This window comes from Crassostrea angulata, chromosome 7 (genome assembly GCF_025612915.1).
Source record: "Crassostrea angulata isolate pt1a10 chromosome 7, ASM2561291v2, whole genome shotgun sequence".
NCBI lineage: Eukaryota > Metazoa > Mollusca > Bivalvia > Ostreida > Ostreidae > Magallana > Magallana angulata.
This window is the reverse complement of record NC_069117.1, coordinates 13,032,838-13,055,064: the sequence shown is the minus strand read 5'-3', so window position 1 is coordinate 13,055,064 and position 22,227 is coordinate 13,032,838. Positions and strand designations below refer to the sequence as shown.

General features: G+C 31.5%; 2 protein-coding genes and 2 long non-coding RNA genes across 4 annotated transcripts; all 4 read left to right on the top strand.

Annotated features, from left to right (window-relative positions):
* The first annotated feature begins 1,779 nt into the window (after window positions 1-1,779).
* On the top strand, window positions 1,780-3,050 carry LOC128156523 (uncharacterized). The gene is made up of 3 exons (XM_052818689.1): window positions 1,780-2,143; window positions 2,271-2,567; window positions 2,743-3,050. The coding sequence occupies exons 1-3, from the start codon at window positions 2,074-2,076 to the stop codon at window positions 3,033-3,035; spliced, it is 660 nt and encodes a 219-aa protein (XP_052674649.1). The 5' UTR covers window positions 1,780-2,073; the 3' UTR covers window positions 3,036-3,050.
* Window positions 3,051-3,977: 927 nt separating this feature from the next.
* Window positions 3,978-5,485, top strand: LOC128156524 (uncharacterized). Its single transcript, XR_008239731.1, has 3 exons — window positions 3,978-4,358; window positions 4,495-4,951; window positions 5,390-5,485. It is a non-coding gene; the product is annotated as an uncharacterized LOC128156524 (long non-coding RNA).
* Window positions 5,486-12,407: 6,922 nt separating this feature from the next.
* Window positions 12,408-13,654, top strand: LOC128156522 (uncharacterized). The gene is made up of 3 exons (XR_008239730.1): window positions 12,408-12,626; window positions 13,129-13,232; window positions 13,393-13,654. It is a non-coding gene; the product is annotated as an uncharacterized LOC128156522 (long non-coding RNA).
* A 2,889-nt stretch (window positions 13,655-16,543) lies between these two features.
* On the top strand, window positions 16,544-21,761 carry LOC128156521 (uncharacterized). The gene is made up of 9 exons (XM_052818688.1): window positions 16,544-16,675; window positions 16,804-17,100; window positions 17,276-17,548; window positions 17,635-17,982; window positions 19,176-19,286; window positions 19,419-19,452; window positions 19,575-19,660; window positions 21,085-21,154; window positions 21,296-21,761. The coding sequence occupies exons 1-9, from the start codon at window positions 16,606-16,608 to the stop codon at window positions 21,381-21,383; spliced, it is 1,377 nt and encodes a 458-aa protein (XP_052674648.1). The 5' UTR covers window positions 16,544-16,605; the 3' UTR covers window positions 21,384-21,761.
* Window positions 21,762-22,227: the final 466 nt, after the last annotated feature.

Below are 22,227 nucleotides of genomic sequence, written 5' to 3'. Positions count from 1 at the left end.
TTATACTATTAAAATGTGAACCTTTATTCCGCATATATAAAACTTAATACTTCTTGTTGAAGAAAAAAAAATAATTTATCTTTTTGACCACTACACAATATTTGTTGTTCTTTCTAGTTTTTACTATCATGCATGTAAGAAAAAAAACATGTTTCCACCACTTTCGTACATGTATGTATTTCAAAACGAACATTTACATTCTACATATACCTAACCACTATTATCAAACTCATTTTCAGCATATATGTACTATATGAAGCATTGAATGTTGCAATTTAACTTAAATGTTAAGTCAAAATTTTCATAACCAACTTGTTATAATTATACTATTTTCTTTTCTGCCAATAAAAAAAAATATATATATATATACTATTCTTTATAATGCATGTATAATAAAACAAATTTTTTTTTTGTCATTACCTCTAGATTATTTCATTGGTTTACAGCATGAAAAGGTGGAGCAGAAACTATCATATTTATGTATCCGCTGCGTAATCCTGATTATATATTCATGATTACCCACAAATAAATTTATAATATATCCATCACTACTCGTGCGTTACACATTGGCAAGGCTTTTAAAATCAGCAAAATGATTTTGTGTTATTTTAATACCATGAAATGGTCAATATGAACATAAACATATTCAAGATAATTGTGTTTTCAACTTGAGAAAAGACAAAATAATAAGGATTTAATTGAAGTCTGTGAACACCTTGCGAGCTGTCGAATGTTGAACAATCATAATACATGAAGCCCTCAACAGATAGCCAACCCAAGGACTGTTAATGAGTTGCTGTTTCCATATTTGTGCATGTCTATGTAGAAAGAAGTGCAACCCAAACAACATTCTTAAATGTTTTCAACGTACATCACAGCAGAGATACATAAATGTGCATAAACTTGTTAATACACAAACAATATTATAATATTTGCATGGAAATCATCAGAGATATTGCAATCTCTATCCTGACTTTGTTCACTGGTGACTTTTTTAAGTCTCTCGAAAACAATAAAGTCAGCTTTCAGTATTTCAATATATATACATTACGATGCACAGCATTACCGATTTGTACAACATGGTACAACACGAACATTATCTCTCATGATGTCAATGTCAACCAGACACAAAACGAGATAGATATGGGAATGACAAATTTTAAAAGTGCGAAATGAATGTACTTCAACATTTTAAATTAAAGAGACACTTCACACGTTTTTGAAAATAAATATGAAATACAAATTAAGAGAACTTTTAATTGAAGTTTTAAATTAATTGAAAGTATCATGATTTGTAAACACTGATAAAAAATAAATGTCTCTGAAAATAGAGAAGGGAAAATCAAAAATAGAGTTTAATTACCAGCTGTACATGTACATCATTCAAATTTGTAACTAGAAAATCCTCACCCCACATCCTTCCGGTCCAAACATTTAATATTCAGCACAAATGAGTAAACTAAAAAAATCTTTAAAAAGGGATGGATATTGCTTTTAACGAAATACAGTAATTATGAAAATGCAAGCCGATCAGACAATTATGTTATACAATCTGTAGGTGTCTAAACGGTAAACAGAAACCCTACTCTCAAATTCAAAATAAATAAATCACTTTATTTTGCTCGAGTCGGCCTCAAGACCACTCGCCTCATCCAACCCGCATTTACCATAATATCAATGCAGTGTATTCTTAATTTTTAAGCCTTCGAATTGACATGAAATGGTTTAAATAATATGTCAGGTAAATCCACCCAATGGCGACTTACAATAGGAAGAGTAATCAGTATAGTTTTAACAAGAACTTCAAAGACAAAATCATCAATTTAAAAATCCCGACTGTCTAAATAAAATGATTTTTTTTAACAGCTGACATGTATATGTGTTGTAACTTAAATGTATAGAAAACCAGATCTTGTCCTCATTCTTCCTCCATACGACGCATTTCCTTTCCCGTAGTGAACAATGACTGTGTTTTGATGTTGTGACTGTTTGATATAATGAACAACACATTTCCGATTTGGACGAGTCACTTGAAATTCATCTTGTTTACACTTTAGATTAATTAATAACAAAATGTCTGTCTTATTTTGCCTCGAAAAAACTTTGGTTCGGAGAGTTATTGTGATACTTACAGTTGCTTACAGTAAGTTTAATAATGATGTGCTTGATGATTAAAAAAAATAAAGTAAAATATTGATATGAAATAATAACAGCTTAAATATAACTTGAAAGATGCAAATGTTAAAAAAATATGTCTAACCTTTGTTCAGGCGTACGACCACAAGAAAAAGATGGAGACATGAGTTTATGGATAAACAGATGTACACTTAAAGTCAATTGGACAATTCAAACCAATCCAGATGGATGTTTTCCGAGTTTATACAGTGTTCGACTTTTAAAGAACAATCAAGAAATCACAACGAGTGGCACCACGCTTACCAGTTATTCGTTTGAAGGAACTGACTCAGAGTCGACATACCGGGTCATAGTTTCGCCAATTCTGGAATGTAACAACGGTTCTAGACCCCGTGGAAATAGCTTGGACCACAGTATTTCAGCTATCCCGAGTATATCTTATTTGTCCACTTTCTGATCCGCACACATTTGGAATAAATTTTCTTTTTATCATTTTAACGTTAAAAATATGCTTTTTTAAGTGAATATAAGATTCAGATATTTGTATTACATATGTCCCAATAATTGAAAATTGGTAAAACTAATCAAAATGTATGTGTATTTTAGGAAGTCAACAAACCTTTATAACCAAATATATTTCTGACGACTTCACTTTACAATGTCCACTAAATGGGTCTTACACACCATTCAGTGTGGAGTGGGAGCACAAAATAGGGATCGATTCAACAATAGTTAGAAAATTTACTACCCCGGAAATCACTCTTAAAGACGTATCGTACAAGGACTCGGGAAAATATGTCTGCACTGTTGGATTTTATTCCTGTGGAGGGTCAGGACTTCAAATGAAGCTTACAAGTTCGGTCAGTTTGAACTTAAACGGTAAAAAAGGTGTTTTATAGCCATTTACATACGTCATTTTTGGGATATTATTCAAATACTTAGATTTGTTTTTAAGGCGTCGAGCTAATGCTCGGCAGCCTTCTAGCGATCGTCTGGATTGGCAATCGTCCAAAAATTCATGCACTGCACCGCCTTTTTAATGCGCATAAAAAATAAGTTCCTTGAAGTATTAAACGTATTACAAGATTTGTATTCCTTTTATTCAACTAAATTGTGTACAAAAAAACCAACTTTGCCTCCCTGGTTATTGACAACTCATTGCATTAGTATAAATTTGCTTAATCAAGAAATGGCGGATGAATACAATAAGGTGCAATGTAAACATTCACTAAAATATTATTTAAGTTTATCGCTTGCATTTTGATTGGAGACTGTGCCCGATAGAAATAAAATTTGATATGTAAATGTATTTGTTATCGGGTATGGTCTCCAAAATAATTGTAAGCGATAAACTTATCTAGAGATTTTGTTGCAAATATTAATAAACACGATAATGCAGTTGGTTTGGTCGAGCATTTTAGATAGCACGTGTTGTGGATTTGTTTGTAAACAACCATAGCATAGGTAATCTTGTTTCAAACGGGAATTGAAATAGATAAAAGTATGTTTTATTATTACATTTAGGGACACACTGTTAATGTATTCAAATTATGAGCCTGTGAAATGTGCAAAGACTTTTTAAAGCAGAAAGAAAATAATAAATTTTTTTTAACTTTGAAATTTCTTCGATTTTTGTAACCATGATGAGTTATTGTATTATATACTCATCACTACCTATTTTATAACGAAATATACTGATTATTGTTTTTGAAACAGCACAAAACGTAATTTATTTCCTTTTTTATTCTTATATTTTTTGATAAACGACCATATATATTAGTACAGAAATTCAAATTATTGATATCATTCTATATAAAAGAAAATGTCAGCTCGACGCCTTTGTGGCCGTTCCGGCCTTTGATTTTAACTTTTAGGACCACCATACATGCCGATGCCTCCACAAACGGTTGTTGCTGATCCTGCCGACAATTTGACGTTATCCTTGAGCTCGATATCCTTTCCAGCTCCATTTAGTTTAGTTTTGGTTAGAAACCAAAATTATGAAATAATTCATCGCAGCAGTGTTTCCTTTGCTCCAGCCGAAGTAAAACTTTCTGCTTTCGGAAGGATAGTAAAACTTTATGGTTACAGTTGTCGATTAAATATGCCAAATATTACAAGAGAGTGGTTCGGTACCAACAGCATCATAGTGTTCAACCGCCTGGGGAATTATTCACTTTCTTTCATTGTGGAAGAGTTTTCGGACAAGGAAAATTCCATTGGTACTGTATACTTTTTCTGTTAAATAGCAATACATTTTTTTTATTGAATATGCTTACAGACTATTAAAATTTTCAAAATCAATTTCATAACAATTGTTACAATGTAAAATTGTTATGAGTAACACTTTTTTTCCAGTAAATACAATTCTGCTTGTTGTGGCTACCACCTGTGGATCGATTCTTGCTGTAGCCACCGTTTTGATAATGTTATTTATTTATTTGGATATCAGGAAGAAAAGTAACTTAATTTAATTAAGCATACTATACTTCTATAAAGTGTATATAATGTAATCCAATGTGTTACGGCTTCTATAAACAGAAATGCGATTTCACATGTTCCTTTTCTTTATTAGTTTTTAACATATTAACGTTTGTTTTATCTTTAGAAAACAACCGGTAAGTATATAATTATGTACTAAATGTATAGTAATATTCGTCAACTTTTTATTGTATATTTCGCATTAGCATATCTATCTTTTAAACATCTTTGAAATACTTTTTGAAAAGTTTACAAGATAGCGCAGCAGAAGGTAATCGAAATCAACATACCTACGTTCAGACTTTCTCCTTTGAAAGTAATGGACAAAATGAAGGTAAATGTAAACAGAACTCTGATTTAGAAATAAAAGTTACAAGAAATGCCTTTTTAAAAATATTTTTTAATCATTTGCTACCTAAGTCAATAATGTTATAGGAAACAACGCTTTTTGTATGATGTTTTGTATGTTAATCACAAGAAATTGTACTTGTTTATATATAACATATAGGAATTGTAGTTATTTTTCACTAGTATTATAATCGGATTTTACGATATGTAAAAGAATTCATTTTGCATCTGACATCTTTTTACGCTTCAGTTCTTCAGTTCTTCAGATTTTTAATGTCCTAACAATGTGGTTATTAGAAGACCTTTAGATGGTATAAAATTTATTAAATAAAGTGAAGATTTTCACAAAATTTAACTTAAGCGAAGTCTTGGTAGAATTCTTCCGTCATCTTTAAAAACAAAATGTATTTTTTCTCTTTTACAGATTATACTTCTCTACGAAAGAATGAACATATGTGATATGTATTGCAAACATGAGCATCACCTCTCTCTCTCTCTCTCTCTCTCTCTCTCTCTCTCTATATATATATATATATAGATATGATAAAATGTTTAAATGATTAATTTAATGACAAACAAACAGAATATACATGTATACAAGAAGGACAGCAATATTCAAGATTACAATTGGTATCTAATTTTAATATCTATTACCTTTTTTAAGTTATGAATCAATGAACCTCTTTTACGAATTTGCATGTACCTAATTAAAACATAAATCAGATTTAAAACACACATTTTTATGTGTTTTTATGGTAAAAACCTCGTAAGTTGTAAGAACTTGTGATCAAACCGTTGGTATATGTTTGTGAAATAAAATATGTTCAAACGAGAATTAGTTCATACATGAATGCATATGCATAGAATAGTTCTTCATCAAAAATGAACCTATGTATGATTCTCATATATGTTATAATATTAAAATTTGGACCTTTATTCCGCCTAAGATAAAAATAAATACTTCTTGTTGAAGGAAAAAAGGTTTAAATTACTGCGTTGACCACTAAATGATATTTGTTATTTTTCTACCCTTTCACTATCATGCATGCACAACGCTGTATATACTGAAGAATGGAAACTAAAATAATATAACGCCCTATAAGAAAAACGCCTGATTTTCACCATTTTCGTTCATGTACGGATTTCAAAATAAACTTTTACATATTGCACAATTTTCAAACTCCTTTTAAGCGTAAACCCAAATGACTGCAAACAAGTTATACATACAAGTATATGAAGCATTCAAGATTACAATCATGGGATTTAGGATGTACTATGAACGGCTCAAATATATACTACTTTCTTTCAGTCAGTAAAGATTACCTTTAGTCAGGACAGTGTGTCGCTTTTTGATTTGTATTTTTGATAAAAATCAGCGGTTAAGAGGAAAATAGCTGCCATTGACTGGATTTAAAAACTGACTAAGAAAAGTAAAAAGGTAGTTTTTCAGGTAGTTAATACATGTAGCTACTCAGGTCATTTGATTTAACTTGTGGCTCACGTACTTGAAATAAAAAAATTCTTCTGTATATTATTCTTTGACATTAATCAAATGCCAATAAAACGGATAGCATGATGTCTAAAAAGTTCTGTATTTTATGATTGTGGATTTTTTTTAGTGAACAAATTTTGTGATACGCTAATTAGGCAAGCATTTATTTCATAGAGTGATGACAAACTTAAAAAAACTAAAAAAGAAACACTTTGTCATCAGTTAGAATGCGTCTTTTTGAGAACCTGTTAAAAAACCTTTTTTTGCATTTATAAAACATAATTGTATCCAGAACAAATTCAAACATGATTTTGATTATGCATTTGCATCAACCTATAGCAGAAAATTATCATAATATTCAAGAACAGTCATTTAGTTTTTCATTTTGCACATGCTAGAAGAAAATACATGTTACAGTAAATAATTTGCAGCAAATTTGCTAAGAGGATGGAACATTCATATGTTATAGTATTATGGGAAAATCGCACAAAGAGAAAAACACTAAATTGTCAAAGTCGAGAATATGCGAATAGCTAAAAAATATAGCATCATGTCAACTCTTTTCACCGTAACTCTTCTTGTGTGTACATGTACATTGAGTGGCGGTGTCTAAAAAAATGATCAAAGTCGCTGTCTGTAATATTTCAGCATACGTAAGTGTAAGCTACAGATGAAACTAGATGACATTTTTTTTAACGTTTTAAATGTGTGTCAACTTGTAAACAAGTTCAAAATAATAACATGGTGACCATCTCAAAGGTTCCGATTTAAAACATTTTCATGAAAAAACATTTTAGAAGACTTGCATCGAACTTTAACTATGACTTAAGATTTTTTATGTATAATCTTTTGCAAACCTCTTATGCATTCTTTTGGTTGAATTGGAATTATTTCCCGGAAAGCTCTGTTATTGTGAAGTGTGGGGCAGATAAGGCAAACATGAGAAAAATATGATCTGAAATTTTCAATGCAGTCTGATATGATCTTAACTATAAACCTAAAAGCTTTGTTCTAGATTACAGCATATCATTGACCAAAAGCGCTTTATTGATGAAGTATGAATCATATTGGAGAAAAGAATACCGTATATCCGGTAATTTTGGCGATGATTATATCCTGTATCATTTTCTATAAGAATTTTTTTAAAATCGCGAAAAACGACTGACGCAAATTGAGAATGCTACATATTTTCCCAATGTTCGAAAATTTTGTGACACGCAAAAAACCCCGGATCTACGGTATATGTCCCGAACAAGGATTTTTAACATAATTCTTCAATGAACTTAATTTAAAACATAGAATGTAGGGCGTCCTAATAAAAATATATTTAATCAATTTTTGTCAATATTCAAAAACATTATACATGTAATGTTGAATTTCTTCTAGTGCTATTAAGAATACAACTGATCCTGTGCAATACAATTATATCCATAAAAAAGTAAACTTCGACATCTTTAAAAACAAATGTTATGAGCTACAACTGATAGCAGTTTGTAGGGTGTTTTGTGTGCCAGGAACTGAACAGGTATTTTGTCTACGTCACAACCCGGCCAAGTCACAAAAGGAAACAAGTATTTCAATACCATCACCATCTGCTTATTTCACCAATGACTGCCAAAGCGCGTAGAACCAAGATTCTGTACGGAGTACAGATCAATATTCATTAAGCCTAGTCGGTAGACTTCTAGGGAATTTATCATGAAAATATTTTTAAAAAAAACATATTTATTGTGCACAGAAGGTTGCGAACAGTATTGGAATTATTAAACTAATTTAGGAATATACTAGACTATGACCTGTGCGTGCCCGTCCGTGAAATTGCATAATAATGATATCGGACATTTCCGAAATATATCATGTAGATACATCGACACACCGTATTGTTGACATTTATATAACCAAGCTTTAAGCCAACAATAACTACACTCTGTTTAATTATAATATATAATCTAACTTTGTTTCGGAAGAGGCCTTCACCACAGCTGAAATGCCTTCCATATACCCGTAATGTAGGAAAAAATTGCAGAATCGCTCCAAATCGATTATGAAGAAAATTAATGAAGCTGCATTGTAAATAACAGTCAAATTATTAATGACAAAATTTTTTGAGGCTGTAAATATCTTTCATCTACAAATTTAGTTCATAATAACAAAGAATTAAACACTTTTTCACTAATTTTTTTTTTAACTCGCTTCTAATTTACACACCATGTTGTCATTCGGAATTCTTGGGATTTCTCATATTTAATGCACTGAGTTAGAGTAATCCCCCGTAATTTCTTTGATGAAGAGAATATTTATAAAGCAAATTTCCAATGAAAATTTACACGTACTTGTATTATCGTTTCTAAGTTTATCCACGCAAATGTGATATATTGGAAATATACTCTAAATAGAGTCCCGTGATTGAGCGTGAATGTAATGCGCATGCGCAAGATTGTAAAATCCAAAAAATCCAGATGATTTCCGGATTTTCTAAAGGAATTTTCGTTGATTATTAGTTAGCAAATGTTTATTGAGATAAAATAAAAACAAATTGGTAATCTTCAAGTACCGATGATGTTGAAAATATATAAAACAAAAGACAGTACTTCCTATTTCTCGGTATTAAAGCTCAAAATTCAAGTCTATTATTTTAATATAGAAGTATAGATTATGTAAACCATTTCTTACAAAAAAAAATCCTGAGACACTTTACTTTAGATGTCTTTTATTTATACTTGACTTTGGTTTTCTTGAAAACATCCCCGCCAATTCAAGTGAAACAGCGTGGTTTGTTTACAGGTATAAATGGCGACTCTTGTTATCCCTCAGCAATACAATTTTGGTATGAGAATATTCACAGAATGTGTCCCTATGACCAAAACTGTGCGCAACTTTTTTGTGTGCAACAAATACATGTATACTTTTTTTTAGTATGGTCGGAACTGTACCTTTATGGTCCCGTTGAGCTATAATTCTGCAGCTATGTTTCCTATAGAGTATCAAGCTTTGAATATGGTTAAATTTACTCGGCAATTCACTGTACAAAAACTTTCAAATTCAAAAAGTAATGTACAACAGACTTTAATAGCTCATATATACAGGCAAACGAGTAACTATTCAGCTGACCTCTACATCATAGTGTCAAAAGTGAGTAAATTTGCCGCCATTTTGAATTCTGAACCTAACCCTGATTCTTTTGTCGGGTTTGTAAAAATAAAGTTTTCGATACATACACAGCGTCAAATGTTGTTGTTGTCATGCATAAGAATGATTTTGGCTGTGCCAGCCCTTTGTTTATAGGTACGAGCGTCTACTTCTGCTTTTGACCGCCATTAGTTCACAATGGATACCAAACAGGAGAACAGATGAAGCAAAAACAATTATTGTGGAGCTATTTGACAGCGGATTCAAAGAAAGTAAAATATCGTAAGTGTTCAAAATCATTCCATTTACTCTCTGTAGATTTCTTAAGCGGCTTTATTGAAAATCGTCCCTGATCAGGTCGAAAAAAATGGACGATCGGAGTTGCCCGACTCTAAATCGAATCATTCGAGGGAATCGTATATCAACGCTGGTAGATATTACTTATGTGTCTGTGTCGAAAAGGACAATGTGTCGAAAAAGACAATCTAGCAATGCTTTCATACATGACCTGAGAAGACGAGCTATCGCCAAGAAATTCAGCGTTCGGCAAATAAAAATAGAATCGTCGTGTTTCGCCAGGAGTAAGGTAACATGGACAGTACCCAAAAACTCGAGTAAGATCAAATTTAATGATGAAATGGCAGTAACTGTTAGTGGTTGTGGGGTTCCTAAAGTCTGAAGAACAAAAACGAGAGATTAACCTTCTCGAATGCATTGGTTATTTAAAACATAACACTGGCAGGGATTTGAAAGTGATGGTGTGGGGTTGTATTACCTATTCATGGTCAGGGGTTATTGACTTTCATAGAAGGAACTATGGACAGTGAGAAATACATCAACGTATGAAAGGGAGAACCTGTGGCTAGTCATAGCCAAATATTTCACAGATAAACCATACATGTTTCGTCGACTACAGTTAGTTATCAGATCAAAGGGCCAAAATATTACAAAATACAAAGACAAAACAGCAGAAAGGTAAGTAGGATTTTTTGTACCCTGATTTGTTTACAATCAGAATTCAAAATGGCCGCCAATTTACTCACTATTGTCACCACCATGTATATTAGACTTTGATGCCTTCTCGTACATTTATAATCAGTGTATAGTCCCTTAAAACACAAAATCTTCCAAAATATTTTGTAGCGTCCTCACCGGCTTCATATACGGATTTAATCGGATTGGACATCATTGTTAAACACGTTCATTTGTAACCAAAAAAAAAAAAACTATCAATGACTTTGACCATCAATCACAATACTCAAACAAGATATACTAAGTATATAATATAAGTAGGAGAGCAATTTTCAAAATTACAGTCGTTTTTATTTTTATTCTATATTAATTCTAATATCTTTTACATTAAAGTTATTATAATTATTCAATGAACCTCGCTATTCATATTCTAATAACTCTTATACGCGGAAGTGTTAAGGAAGCATATGAAATGATTTCGTGAAATCACCAATCTTAGTTATTATGTACATATTCAAGTATTTAAGCAACGAAACGTAAGACCAAATACCCAAAAAAAATCTGGTTACATTTTTTTTTACAAGAGATTAGATTGAATTACAAAGAGTTACACATCGATGACGTCATAACTGAAAGCATTGTAAAGATATTCAAATTATAAGTAATCTAAGAACTCTAATAAAGTATTTTAGTGTGATTTATTGAGAATGGAACAAAAGAACACTTAGTGATATGTTAGTTTTTTTTTCAATTATTCGCTAAAAGGTTTCATTTCTCGGCCAGGGTTTCCTCTGTTGTTGTTTATGATATAAATATCCGACTAGAACAACACTACCCCGTATATACTGAAGTTTAAATTTTACATTTATCAATAGTTTGATCAATGCTTAAATTGAAAAGTACTGCTAGAATACTGTGTTAAGTGTTGGTTTTTTTTTTGCAACATACTGTTTTCAATGAAAACTGAATAAAAGTTGGGGATTTTTTTGAGAACCGGATTAATTACTATTTGATAAAGGAGAATATAGGATTCTAGCAGCAGTTTTGATAAAACTAAGATGTTCCGCCTTTCTTGATATGTTCATTTTTTGTGGACATCGCAGGGTAGAGTTGTTCTGTCTCAATTTATGTTAAGGAATAAACGTCAGCTATTTATAGCTGTCACGTGATAATGCAACAACGTGCCAGTGAATTATTGTCCGATTTTATTGCATTGAATTCTATTTCAAAGGATAATACTAAATTTTTTATCTAACTCAAAACAGTTATTTAATCTCACGACTTTTAATATAACAGCCTAAATAAGACGCTAAATTGCCCATATGCTTCCTTACCAAACCCGCGTACGAATTTGCATTTACCTAATAAAACCTACATTCAGATTTAGGGATCACGTTTAATTTACTCAGGGTTTGAGATTAAAAAAATATTTCTACAAAGTTCAATATATGAAGCCCAAAATTGTTTTAAAAACTCAAAATAACAACGTAATTACCAAATATCGATATTGACATCCATGATTTGTTTATCTGAAGAAGATATGCTCCGACAAAGGTAGATTAAAATTGAAACAGAGGAAATTCGGACTAATTTTTTCATTTTCTTATTTATTTCTTAAAAACTTTCTGTTGCGGTGTAATTGCATGAGTTAAGTTTTTATTTGTTTTTCATATCATTTAACATATTTTAGGCTGTTCAAAATTAATTCTACGTTTAACATAACCCGCGCGCATAGGTTTCGGCGAAATTGTCGTTTTGAAAAAACAAACAAATCCGGATTTGAAAAAGTCGTTCTGGTTTGGGTTTTTGTTTAGCGACTAAATTCTACATCCTGTATGTGAGAAAAACATGTATTCAGTTTTCATTATATGAAGAAAATGAGAGCCTGCGCCACCATCAAAGTAAAAAAAACCCTTTAGGAATGAACGATAATGGATCGGACAAACACATGATCGAAATTGGCAGTAAAAATCTTATTTCGATATTGTTTAGCAGTTTAATGTCGGTTGTCAAGTCACAGAGCCTGAACTATGCTGAACCAACTTTCGCCCAAAAAGGCAAAAACGAGGTTTGTTGTATATATTTATTTAAGTAGTCCATCAACAACTGAAATGACTATTCATTTTATTTAATTAAAACTCAAAATGTGTACGGTAAAGTGTTTTTTTTTTTTGCATTTTTTAAGAAAGGGAAAGCTTTAGCAATTTCTCACCACCACTGTATTGAAAAGATATAAAAAGACTTGAAAAATTATACCTTTCTACATAGACTTCAATATTAGCTTCAAAATGTGATAAATTTGTTCTTTTTTAACTTTTGTTCAATTTCAAAGGTGAATGACCCTATAAAATCAAGATTTTAGTGTTCGAACTAACATTATTTGGTTTTAAAAATAATAATTATGGATGTAATAACTTGAAGTGAAGCCATGCATTAAGTCAGCATAATTTACTGATTTAGATAAGAGTTCTGGCATGATAATGACTGCAAATCCCTATCATTTGAAATGTATCTACATTTTTAATAACATGTTCAGGAATAATAATTCATTCATTCATAATATATAATAGGAAGAAACTAACAGGTGGCCCAGCTAAAGTGGAAGAATGGAAAGAAGTGGAATACACTTGTAGGATGGCAGTTATTTCAAGAACCCTGTCTTGAGTTCTTAGAAGTAGGTACAGTGACTCTTACAACACAACTCTGATATGTTAAATTTTAAAAGATGTCATTATGAAAATATTAAAATAATGTCAATATTTTGAATGTAGATAATCTGTTGAGTCACATGTGTTGCGCAACATTTTCCCTGAAAAGAAAAAGTTTTCCCATAGGTTGCTATATTCGTGTTGATGAAAATCCATTGGATGTACCGCTTGATGTGCTTGCAAGTCACTCCACTTCTCGTCCAGTATACATGATGTACCCAGAGAAAGGATATAAACATAAATTACACAAAAGTATTTGCTTAGAAAATGGAAAAGTTAACATGAACTGAAGCCTACCATATGTATTATATGACAGTGTTGGTGTATTGAAAACTGAATGAGTGACATTCAATAAATACACACTTGTTTGAAATTTTTGTTTGTTTATTTTTTTCCTCCCTCCCTCGTAGGTTTTAAATTTTCATGTGATGTTAAACGTAGAATTAATTTTAAACAGCCTTATGGTTGTATTTACTCGTCTATGAATTTATATCACTGGCTGGCACGTGATTGGAAATATCTTTAAAATACATAAAATCGATTCAAGATAAATAATCTCGATATTTTGATCATTGAATTATATAATGTTAATGACAACATAATACAGACAATAAAAACAGTTTTAGGCAATTAATGGTTTGGAGCTCCTATTAGTCAGTTTTTTGTAAAACCCGATCAAAAATGGGTACAATTTTGGAAATTGATAGAGGAAATTCGGACTAAATTAAACTTAAAATATGAGCTTAAAACATTTCATTCTAATATAAAATTAGTAAAGCTATTCATTTTTTTTATTATTTCCCAACCTACAAATTGTTTTCTTTTATTTAATAATTAAAAAATAAAGAAAACCTTGAAATGGTGGACAATTTTTTTTAAAAACATTTAGAGGTCACTAGCAGAAAAAGTAGGTCATTGACCTAGTTATTTGAAAATGAAAAATAGCACCACAATATAAGGGCTACAATGAACGATAAGTAGTTTTTCGTTCCTATTAGTGGATTTTTTTTCGCCCCTGAGTAAACGTAATCCTTAAAACACACATTCTTTTTGTTTTTATGGTTAAAACCTCGTAAGTTGCAAGGATTTGTGTTCGAGGATTTGTATATGTTTATGAAATAAAATATGTTCAAACCAGAATTCTTTCATACTTGTAAACATATGCACAGAATAGTTGTGGGGTTCTCAAACATGTTATACTATTAAAATGTGAACCTTTATTCCGCATATATCAAACTTAATACTTCTTGTTGAAAAAAAAAATAATTTATCTTTTTGACCACTACACAATACATGTATTTGTTGTTCTTTCTATAGCTAGTTTTTACTATCATGCATGTAAGAAAAAAAAACATGTTTCCACCACTTTCGTACATGTATGTATTTCAAAACGAACATTTACATTCTACATATACCTAACCACTATTATCAAACTCATTTTTAGCATATATGTACTATATGAAGCATTGAATGTTGCAATTTAACTTAAATGTTAAGTCAAAATTTTCATAACCAACTTGTTATAATTATACTATTTTCTTTTCTGCCAATAAAAAAAAATATATACATATACTATTTTTTATAATGCATGTATAATAAAACATATTCCTAAATGAGTCAAATACGTTCGCAACTTTTTGTGAGCAACAAATATTTATTTTTTTTGTCATAACCTCTAGATTATTTCATTGGATTACAGCATGAAAAGGTGGAGCAGAAACTATCATATTTATGTATCCGCTGCGTAATCCTGATTATATATTCATGATTACCCACAAATGAATTTATAATATATCCATCACTACTCGTGCGTTACACATTGGCAAGGCTTTTAAAATCAGCAAAATGATTTTGTGTTATTTTAATACCATGAAATGGTCAATATGAACATAAACATATTCAAGATAATTGTGTTTTCAACCTGAGAAAAGACAAAATAATAAGGATTAAATTGAAGTCTGTGAACACCTTGCGAGCTGTCGAATGTTGAACAATCATAATACATGAAGCCCTCAACAGATAGCCAACCCAAGGACTGTTAATGAGTTGCTGTTTCCATATTTGTGCATGTCTATGTAGAAAGAAGTGCAACCCAAACAACATTCTTAAATGTTTTCAACGTACATCATAGCAGAGATACATAAATGTGCATAAACTTGTTAATACACAAACAATATTATAATATTTGCATGGAAATCATCAGAGATATTGCAGTCTCTATCCTGACTTTGTTCACTGGTGACTTTTTTAAGTCTCTCGAAAACAATAAAGTCAGCTTTCAGTATTTCAATATATATACATTACGATGCACAACATTACCGATTTGTACAACATAGTACAACACGAACATTATCTCTCATGATGTCAATGTCAACCAGACACAAAACGAGATAGATATGGGAATGACAAATTTTAAAAGTGCGAAATGAATGTACTTCAATATTTTAAATTAAGGAGACACTTCACACGTTTTTGAAAAATAAATATGAAATACAAATTAAGAGAACTTTTATTTGGAGTTTTAAATTAATTGAAAGTATCATGATTTGTAAACACTGATAAAAAATAAATGTCTCTGAAAATGGAGAAGGGAAAATCAAAGATAGAGTTTGATTACCAGCTGTACATGTACATCATTCAAATTTGTAACTAGAAAATCCTCACCCCACATCCTTCCGGTCGAAACATTTAATATTCAGCACAAAGGAGTAAACTAAAAAAAACTAAAAAAAGGGATGGATATTGCTTTTAAAGAAATACAGTTATAATGAAAATGCAAGCCGATCAGACAATTATGTTATACAATCTGTAGGTGTCTAAACGGTAAACAGAAACCCTATTCTCAAATTCAAAATAAATAAATCACTTTATTTTGCTCGAGTCGGCCTCAAGACCACTCGCCTCATCCAACCCGCATTTACCATAATATCAATGCAGTGTATTTTTAATTTTTAAGCCTTCAAATGAACAGAAAAGGCGACATGAAATGGTTTAAATAATATGTCAGGTAAATCCACCCAATGGCGACTTACAATAGGAAGAGTAATCAGTATAGATTTAATAAGAACTTCAAAGACAAAATCATCAATTTAAAAATCCCGACTGTCTAAATAAAATGATTTTTTTTAACAGCTGACATGTATATGTGTTGTAACTTAAATGTATAGAAAACCAGATCTTGTCCTCATTCTTCCTCCATACGACGCATTTCCTTTCCCGTAGTGAACAATGACTGTGTTTTGATGTTGTGACTGTTTGATATAATGAACAACACGTTTCCGATTTGGACAAGTCACTTGAAATTCATCTTGTTTACACTTTAGATTAATTCATCACAAAATGTCTGTCTTATTTTGCCTCGAAAAAACTTTGGTTCGGAGAGTTATTGTGATACTTACAGTTGCTTACAGTAAGTTTAATAATGATGTGCTTGATGATTAAAAAAAAATAAAGTAAAATATTGATATGAAATAATAACAGCTTAAATATAACTCGAAAGATGCAAATGTTAAAAAAATACGTCTAACCTTTATTCAGGCGTACGACCACAAGAAAAAGATGGAGACATGAGTTTATGGATAAACAGATGTACACTTAAAGTCAATTGGACAATTCAAACCAATCCAGATGGATGTTTTCCGAGTTTATACAGTGTTCGACTTTTAAAGAACAATCAAGAAATCACAACGAGTGGCACCACGCTTACAAGTTATTCGTTTGAAGGAACTGACTCAGAGTCGACATACCGGGTCATAGTTTCGCCAATTCTGGAATGTAACAACGGTTCTAGACCCCGTGGAAATAGCTTGGACCACAGTATTTCAGCTATCCCGAGTATATCCTATTTGTCCACTTTCTGATCCGCACGCATTTGGAATAGAAAAATATTTTATCATTTTAACGTTAAAAATATGCTTTTTTAAGTGAATATAAGATTCAGATATTTGTATTACATATGTCCCAATACTTGAAAATTTGTAAAACTAATCGAAATGTATGTGTATTTTAGGAAGTCAACAAACCTTTATAACCAAATATATTTCCGACGACTTTACTTTACAATGTCCACTAAATGGGTCTTACACACCATTCAGTGTGGAGTGGGAGCATAAAATAGGGATCGATTCAACAATAGTTAGAAAATTTACTACCCCGGAAATCACTCTTACAGACGTATCGTACAAGGACTCGGGAAAATATGTCTGCACTGTTGGATTTTATTCCTGTGGAGGGTCAGGACTTCAAAGGAAGCTTACGAGTTCAGTCAGTCTGAGCGTAAACGGTAAAAGAGGTGTTTTATAGCCATTTACATACGTCATTTTTTTGGGAAATTATTCAAATACTTAGATTTGTTTTTTTAACTATTAGGACCACCATACATGCCGATGCCTCCACAAACAGTTGTTGCTGATCCTGCCGACAATTTGACGTTATCCTTGAGCTTGATATCCTTTCCAGCTCCATTTAGTTTAATTTTGGTTAGAAACCAACTTAATAAAATAATTTATCGCAGCAGTGTTTCCTTTGCTCCAACTGAAGTAACACTTTCTGCTTTCGGAAGGGTAGTAAAACTTTATGGTTACAGCTCTCAATTAAATATGCCAAATATTACAAGAGAGTGGTTCGGAACCAACAGCATCATAGTGTTCAACCGCCTGGGGAATTATTCACTTTTTTTCACTGTGGAAGAGTTTTCGGACAGGGAGAATTTCATTGGTAAAATATATCGATTTTCTCTTTAATAGCTTAAATGTTTCTATGATTGAATTACAAGGCATCTATACTACTATATAAAAATAATAGACTAGACTTTTAGGCCTTAAATAACGATAAATCGAAAGAGTACTGTTTTATATATTTTAAACATAATTTGTACTTGAAGATTACCAATTTTTATTTATTTTTTATTCAATTGAGCTTCGCTAATTAATATTCTACGAAAATTCCGCCCCCCCCCCCCACCCCCTAACAAAAACCGGAAATCATCTGGATTTTTAGGATTTATCTTGCGGGTGCGCATTACATTCACGCTTAAACACGGAAGATTCGTTAGTTTATGTTTCCACAAAATTAAATTTGCATGGATAAACTCAGAAACGATAGTATAAATACGTGTAAATCTTCATTGGAAATTTGCTATATATTCTGTTTATATATATTTATGTTTTCCTATTTAAAATAACAAAAATATATATCAACTAAGAACTAACTTTGTCTTCGTGATGGCAAAAAAATAATTGATTTCACGCAAAAAGTTAACATCATATTTCTTAGGAAAGTGTAAATAGAATGTTCTATCGTGAAAATGATAAATTCCTACGAACCAGGTTTAACGATTAGATGCGTTCCGTGTATTGTCTCTGTAGCAAAGAAAATACGGGAAATAACTCTAACAGTGTATTTACTACGAATAAATCACGAGAATTCCGAACGTCAATATGTTGTGTAAATTTAAAGGGAGTAAAAAAAACCGTTGAATTCTTCCATTATATGAATACAATTTTTAGATGAAAGGTATTTACAGTCTCAAAAAGGTTTTTAAAGATTAATTTGACTTTTATTTTCAATTTAACTTTATTAATTTTCCCTTCAATCGTTTATGAGCGAATCTGCATTTTCTGCTACATAACGGGTAAATGGGAGGGCCTTTCCGAGACACAGTAAGATTCTTCTAACAAAGGAGAGTGTAGTGAAATTAATAGCATTACTGTGGGCTAATTATAGCTTTTTATGTATGTTATGTATGTTTGTAATGTCAACAATATGGTGTATCGATGTATCTATTTCGTAAATATCCGATATGCACGGGTCAAAGTCCAGTTTACACTATTTAAACATTCAAAATCAATTTAATAACAATTGCAACAATGTAAAAGTTTTATGAATAACAATAATTCTTTTAATACTAGTTAGGTTTCTTAAGGATAACCTGCTTCTTGTGGCTATTGTCGGTGGATCAATCCTTGCAGTGTCCATCGTTGTGATAGTAACAATCATTTGTCTGGATATCAGGAAGAAACGTAATTTTTCTTATTAAATATCCTTTTTCTGTACATAAACCATGTACATGTAAACAAGTTATGATGCTTTCCTAATACAATAAGTCAGAAGTTTACGTATTTGTTCTCTACCTTTGTGAAATCATTTTGTAGGTAAACAAAAATGCATGTCTTTGGACAACAACCGGTAAGTTGTTTTTTATTATTATGTGCACTATACATTGTGTGTTGTAATATTTAACAACATTTTCTTGTCTTGTTAAGACTATATATCATACTTTTTAACGGTATAGAATATTTTTTTAAAAGTTTCCCAGAAAGTGCCGTTGCAGACAATTGCAACCAACATATCTACGCTCGTCCTTTCTCCTTTGGAAATAATAGACTAAATCAAGGTAAATATTAAAATTTGTACGACTGTTTTTCAACGCATGCATGTCTTCTGAAGCTAAAACAAAATCACAGGGATAACCTTGTTCCAACTACCATAGGGTTTACAAGCTATGAAAGAAAATAAAAACAACTTATTCCATTGGCAGGAAATTAGAAAAAGACACAAATTTTGCGTTTATTTATTATAACACAATCATACCAGATCATTGATTGGAAGGCTTTTAATTTGAATTAGACAATTACAGTTTAATAAATTGTAGTTTTTAAAATGAAATTATCTCCGAGACGCGCCTTTTGTATAGGTTTCTCCGGGAAAAAAAAATATTGTGTTATGAGATTATCTGGGGGATGTTTTGTTATGTACAAGATATGACTAGTTTACGAGTTTCCTAATGTATAAGAGGTACTTGGCGGGGCTTAGGGCCTCACATAAGTGCATGTACATGCACTTGATATATCATTTTTAGCCGGGCTCTGCTGAAAGCAGAGTCCTGGCTATAGGCAGGCAAATCGCCAATGTTACTATAAATAGCACAAATAAACAAAAAACCAAACAGCGTCAAGGTAAAGCTTCCGCTATACCAAATAGTTACACAAAGAGCCACGTTTTGTCAAAAGTGTTGGCATTTTGTTTCTTTTTTAAAATTTCGAATGAATTGTCTATCTTTTTTAGTTTTCTTATTAATAACGTGTTTTTAAAACATTACTATGCATTTTGGACACATACAATGCGCATGAATTTCCATGAACTACTTTGCTGCTCGATGAAGAAACGGGGTTTGAATATATAATGCTTGTTGCAAGATTCAAGGCAGCAACTGTTAAACTTTTTAACTTCTACTAGACAGACATATTTTTTGTTTATAGCCGCTTACAAAATTTGGTCGCTCTCTGATGCTTTGCCGACATTAAAAGCATGAGAGAGAGAGAGAGCGAGAGAGAGAGAGAGAGAGAAAGAGAGAGAGAGAGAGATTGAGATTTTCAGTCTTTACTACACAATATGCATAAAGACACACCAAAAGAGCCCGGCTTTCAGTACTTCAGTACTTTGATTATCCTTTTTTATTCCATTTTAATATCATTCAAAATATGCAAAAAGTGCAGTGATATTAAGTTGGTGTTGGGTCTTGTATTCAGCGAAAAAATTGGTTTGGTGAAATTACACGCATGTAACATTATAGCCGAGGAAAGTTTGTCAAAGAGGATCTGGGTCGAAACCGAAATATTAAAATATTATGACCATTGGGAAGGTGAAGGGGAATCAATAGGTTAGAATGAATTTACTTTGTTCGCTAAAATTAGATAATCAGTATCTTATTTATCAGATAAGTCACAAACAAGAGAGACAAGATCTTAGCAGACCTTACGGAAATAACGATGAATTTCTAATCACATTATGTATAATTCAATTGTGTTTCGGTTTTAGATGCACGAGAACTTCAGTGTTTGAAAGACCACGAGAAACAAATTGAGTTGGAAGGACGTCAATGTGCTAGGTGAGAAAAATAATTATTTTAAACGAAAACACAATTAAGTATACAGCTACTTAGAATATCAAAGTTGCATTGTACAACAGGTAAAATGAAACTACAATTATATTAAAATGTTTTTAACGTAATTAATTAACATTTTTACAGCATGTACAGTTGTGCCGGCTTTTCTTTGAATGAGTTCCAAGATGATTCGATCGTATACGACAACCAGTTTGCACCGGGATACACTTAGACGACTGTTTATTGTTCTAAATGACAACCAATGTTCACTTGTATCTGATATCCACGACTAGAATTTAGTTCTGCAATTCAATTCATTATTAAACAAATTGAAAATTATGTAAACACACACATTCTCAATATTTTATGTTTACAGCACCTAGGTATTTTGTTCTGTTCTCTATATTTCTTTGCGATATTAATTGTTATTGATACAGTAATAGACAAAACCAGATGTTACGAAATCACATAAACATTAACAACCAGTCTGCCTATTAACAAAGTTTAACACATTTCTTAAATTTACTGATGATTTGAAATAGGTGCATAGTTTAGCTGCTTAAATATCAATTCTATTTTAAATGCTCTAATAAACCTTTTTGCTATCGCTTACTGGCGTCTTTTTGTACGTTCGACACTTTTGCGCGGATAATATTGGACGATCGAAACTAAAACTTTTTAAGAGCACGACAATGCTGATCATTTCTTGTGCTCAGTGAAAAAGACGTTATAAATCAATTTTCTTAAAATCTTGAGAACACAGTATGTAGCAATACTTGTTATTATACTTTCATGTTAAATACTGAAATCTGATTAGTTAAGACGCAGTTGATAATCCGTTCTATTACCATCAGTGTTAGCAACACACTTTGCAACGGGTAGGGGTGTCAATTTCAACTGTTATCCTCCCAAACAGGCACTATTTAGTTTGTTATACTGAATGTCTTAATTTTAGAGATTTTTTTTACTACTTTAATATAGAAATGACATGAATTCTACGGCGAACCGCACGCGCATGATTTACGCGCATGTAACAATTCGTTGTGTTACCCGTTGCTAAGTGTGTTGCTAACGCT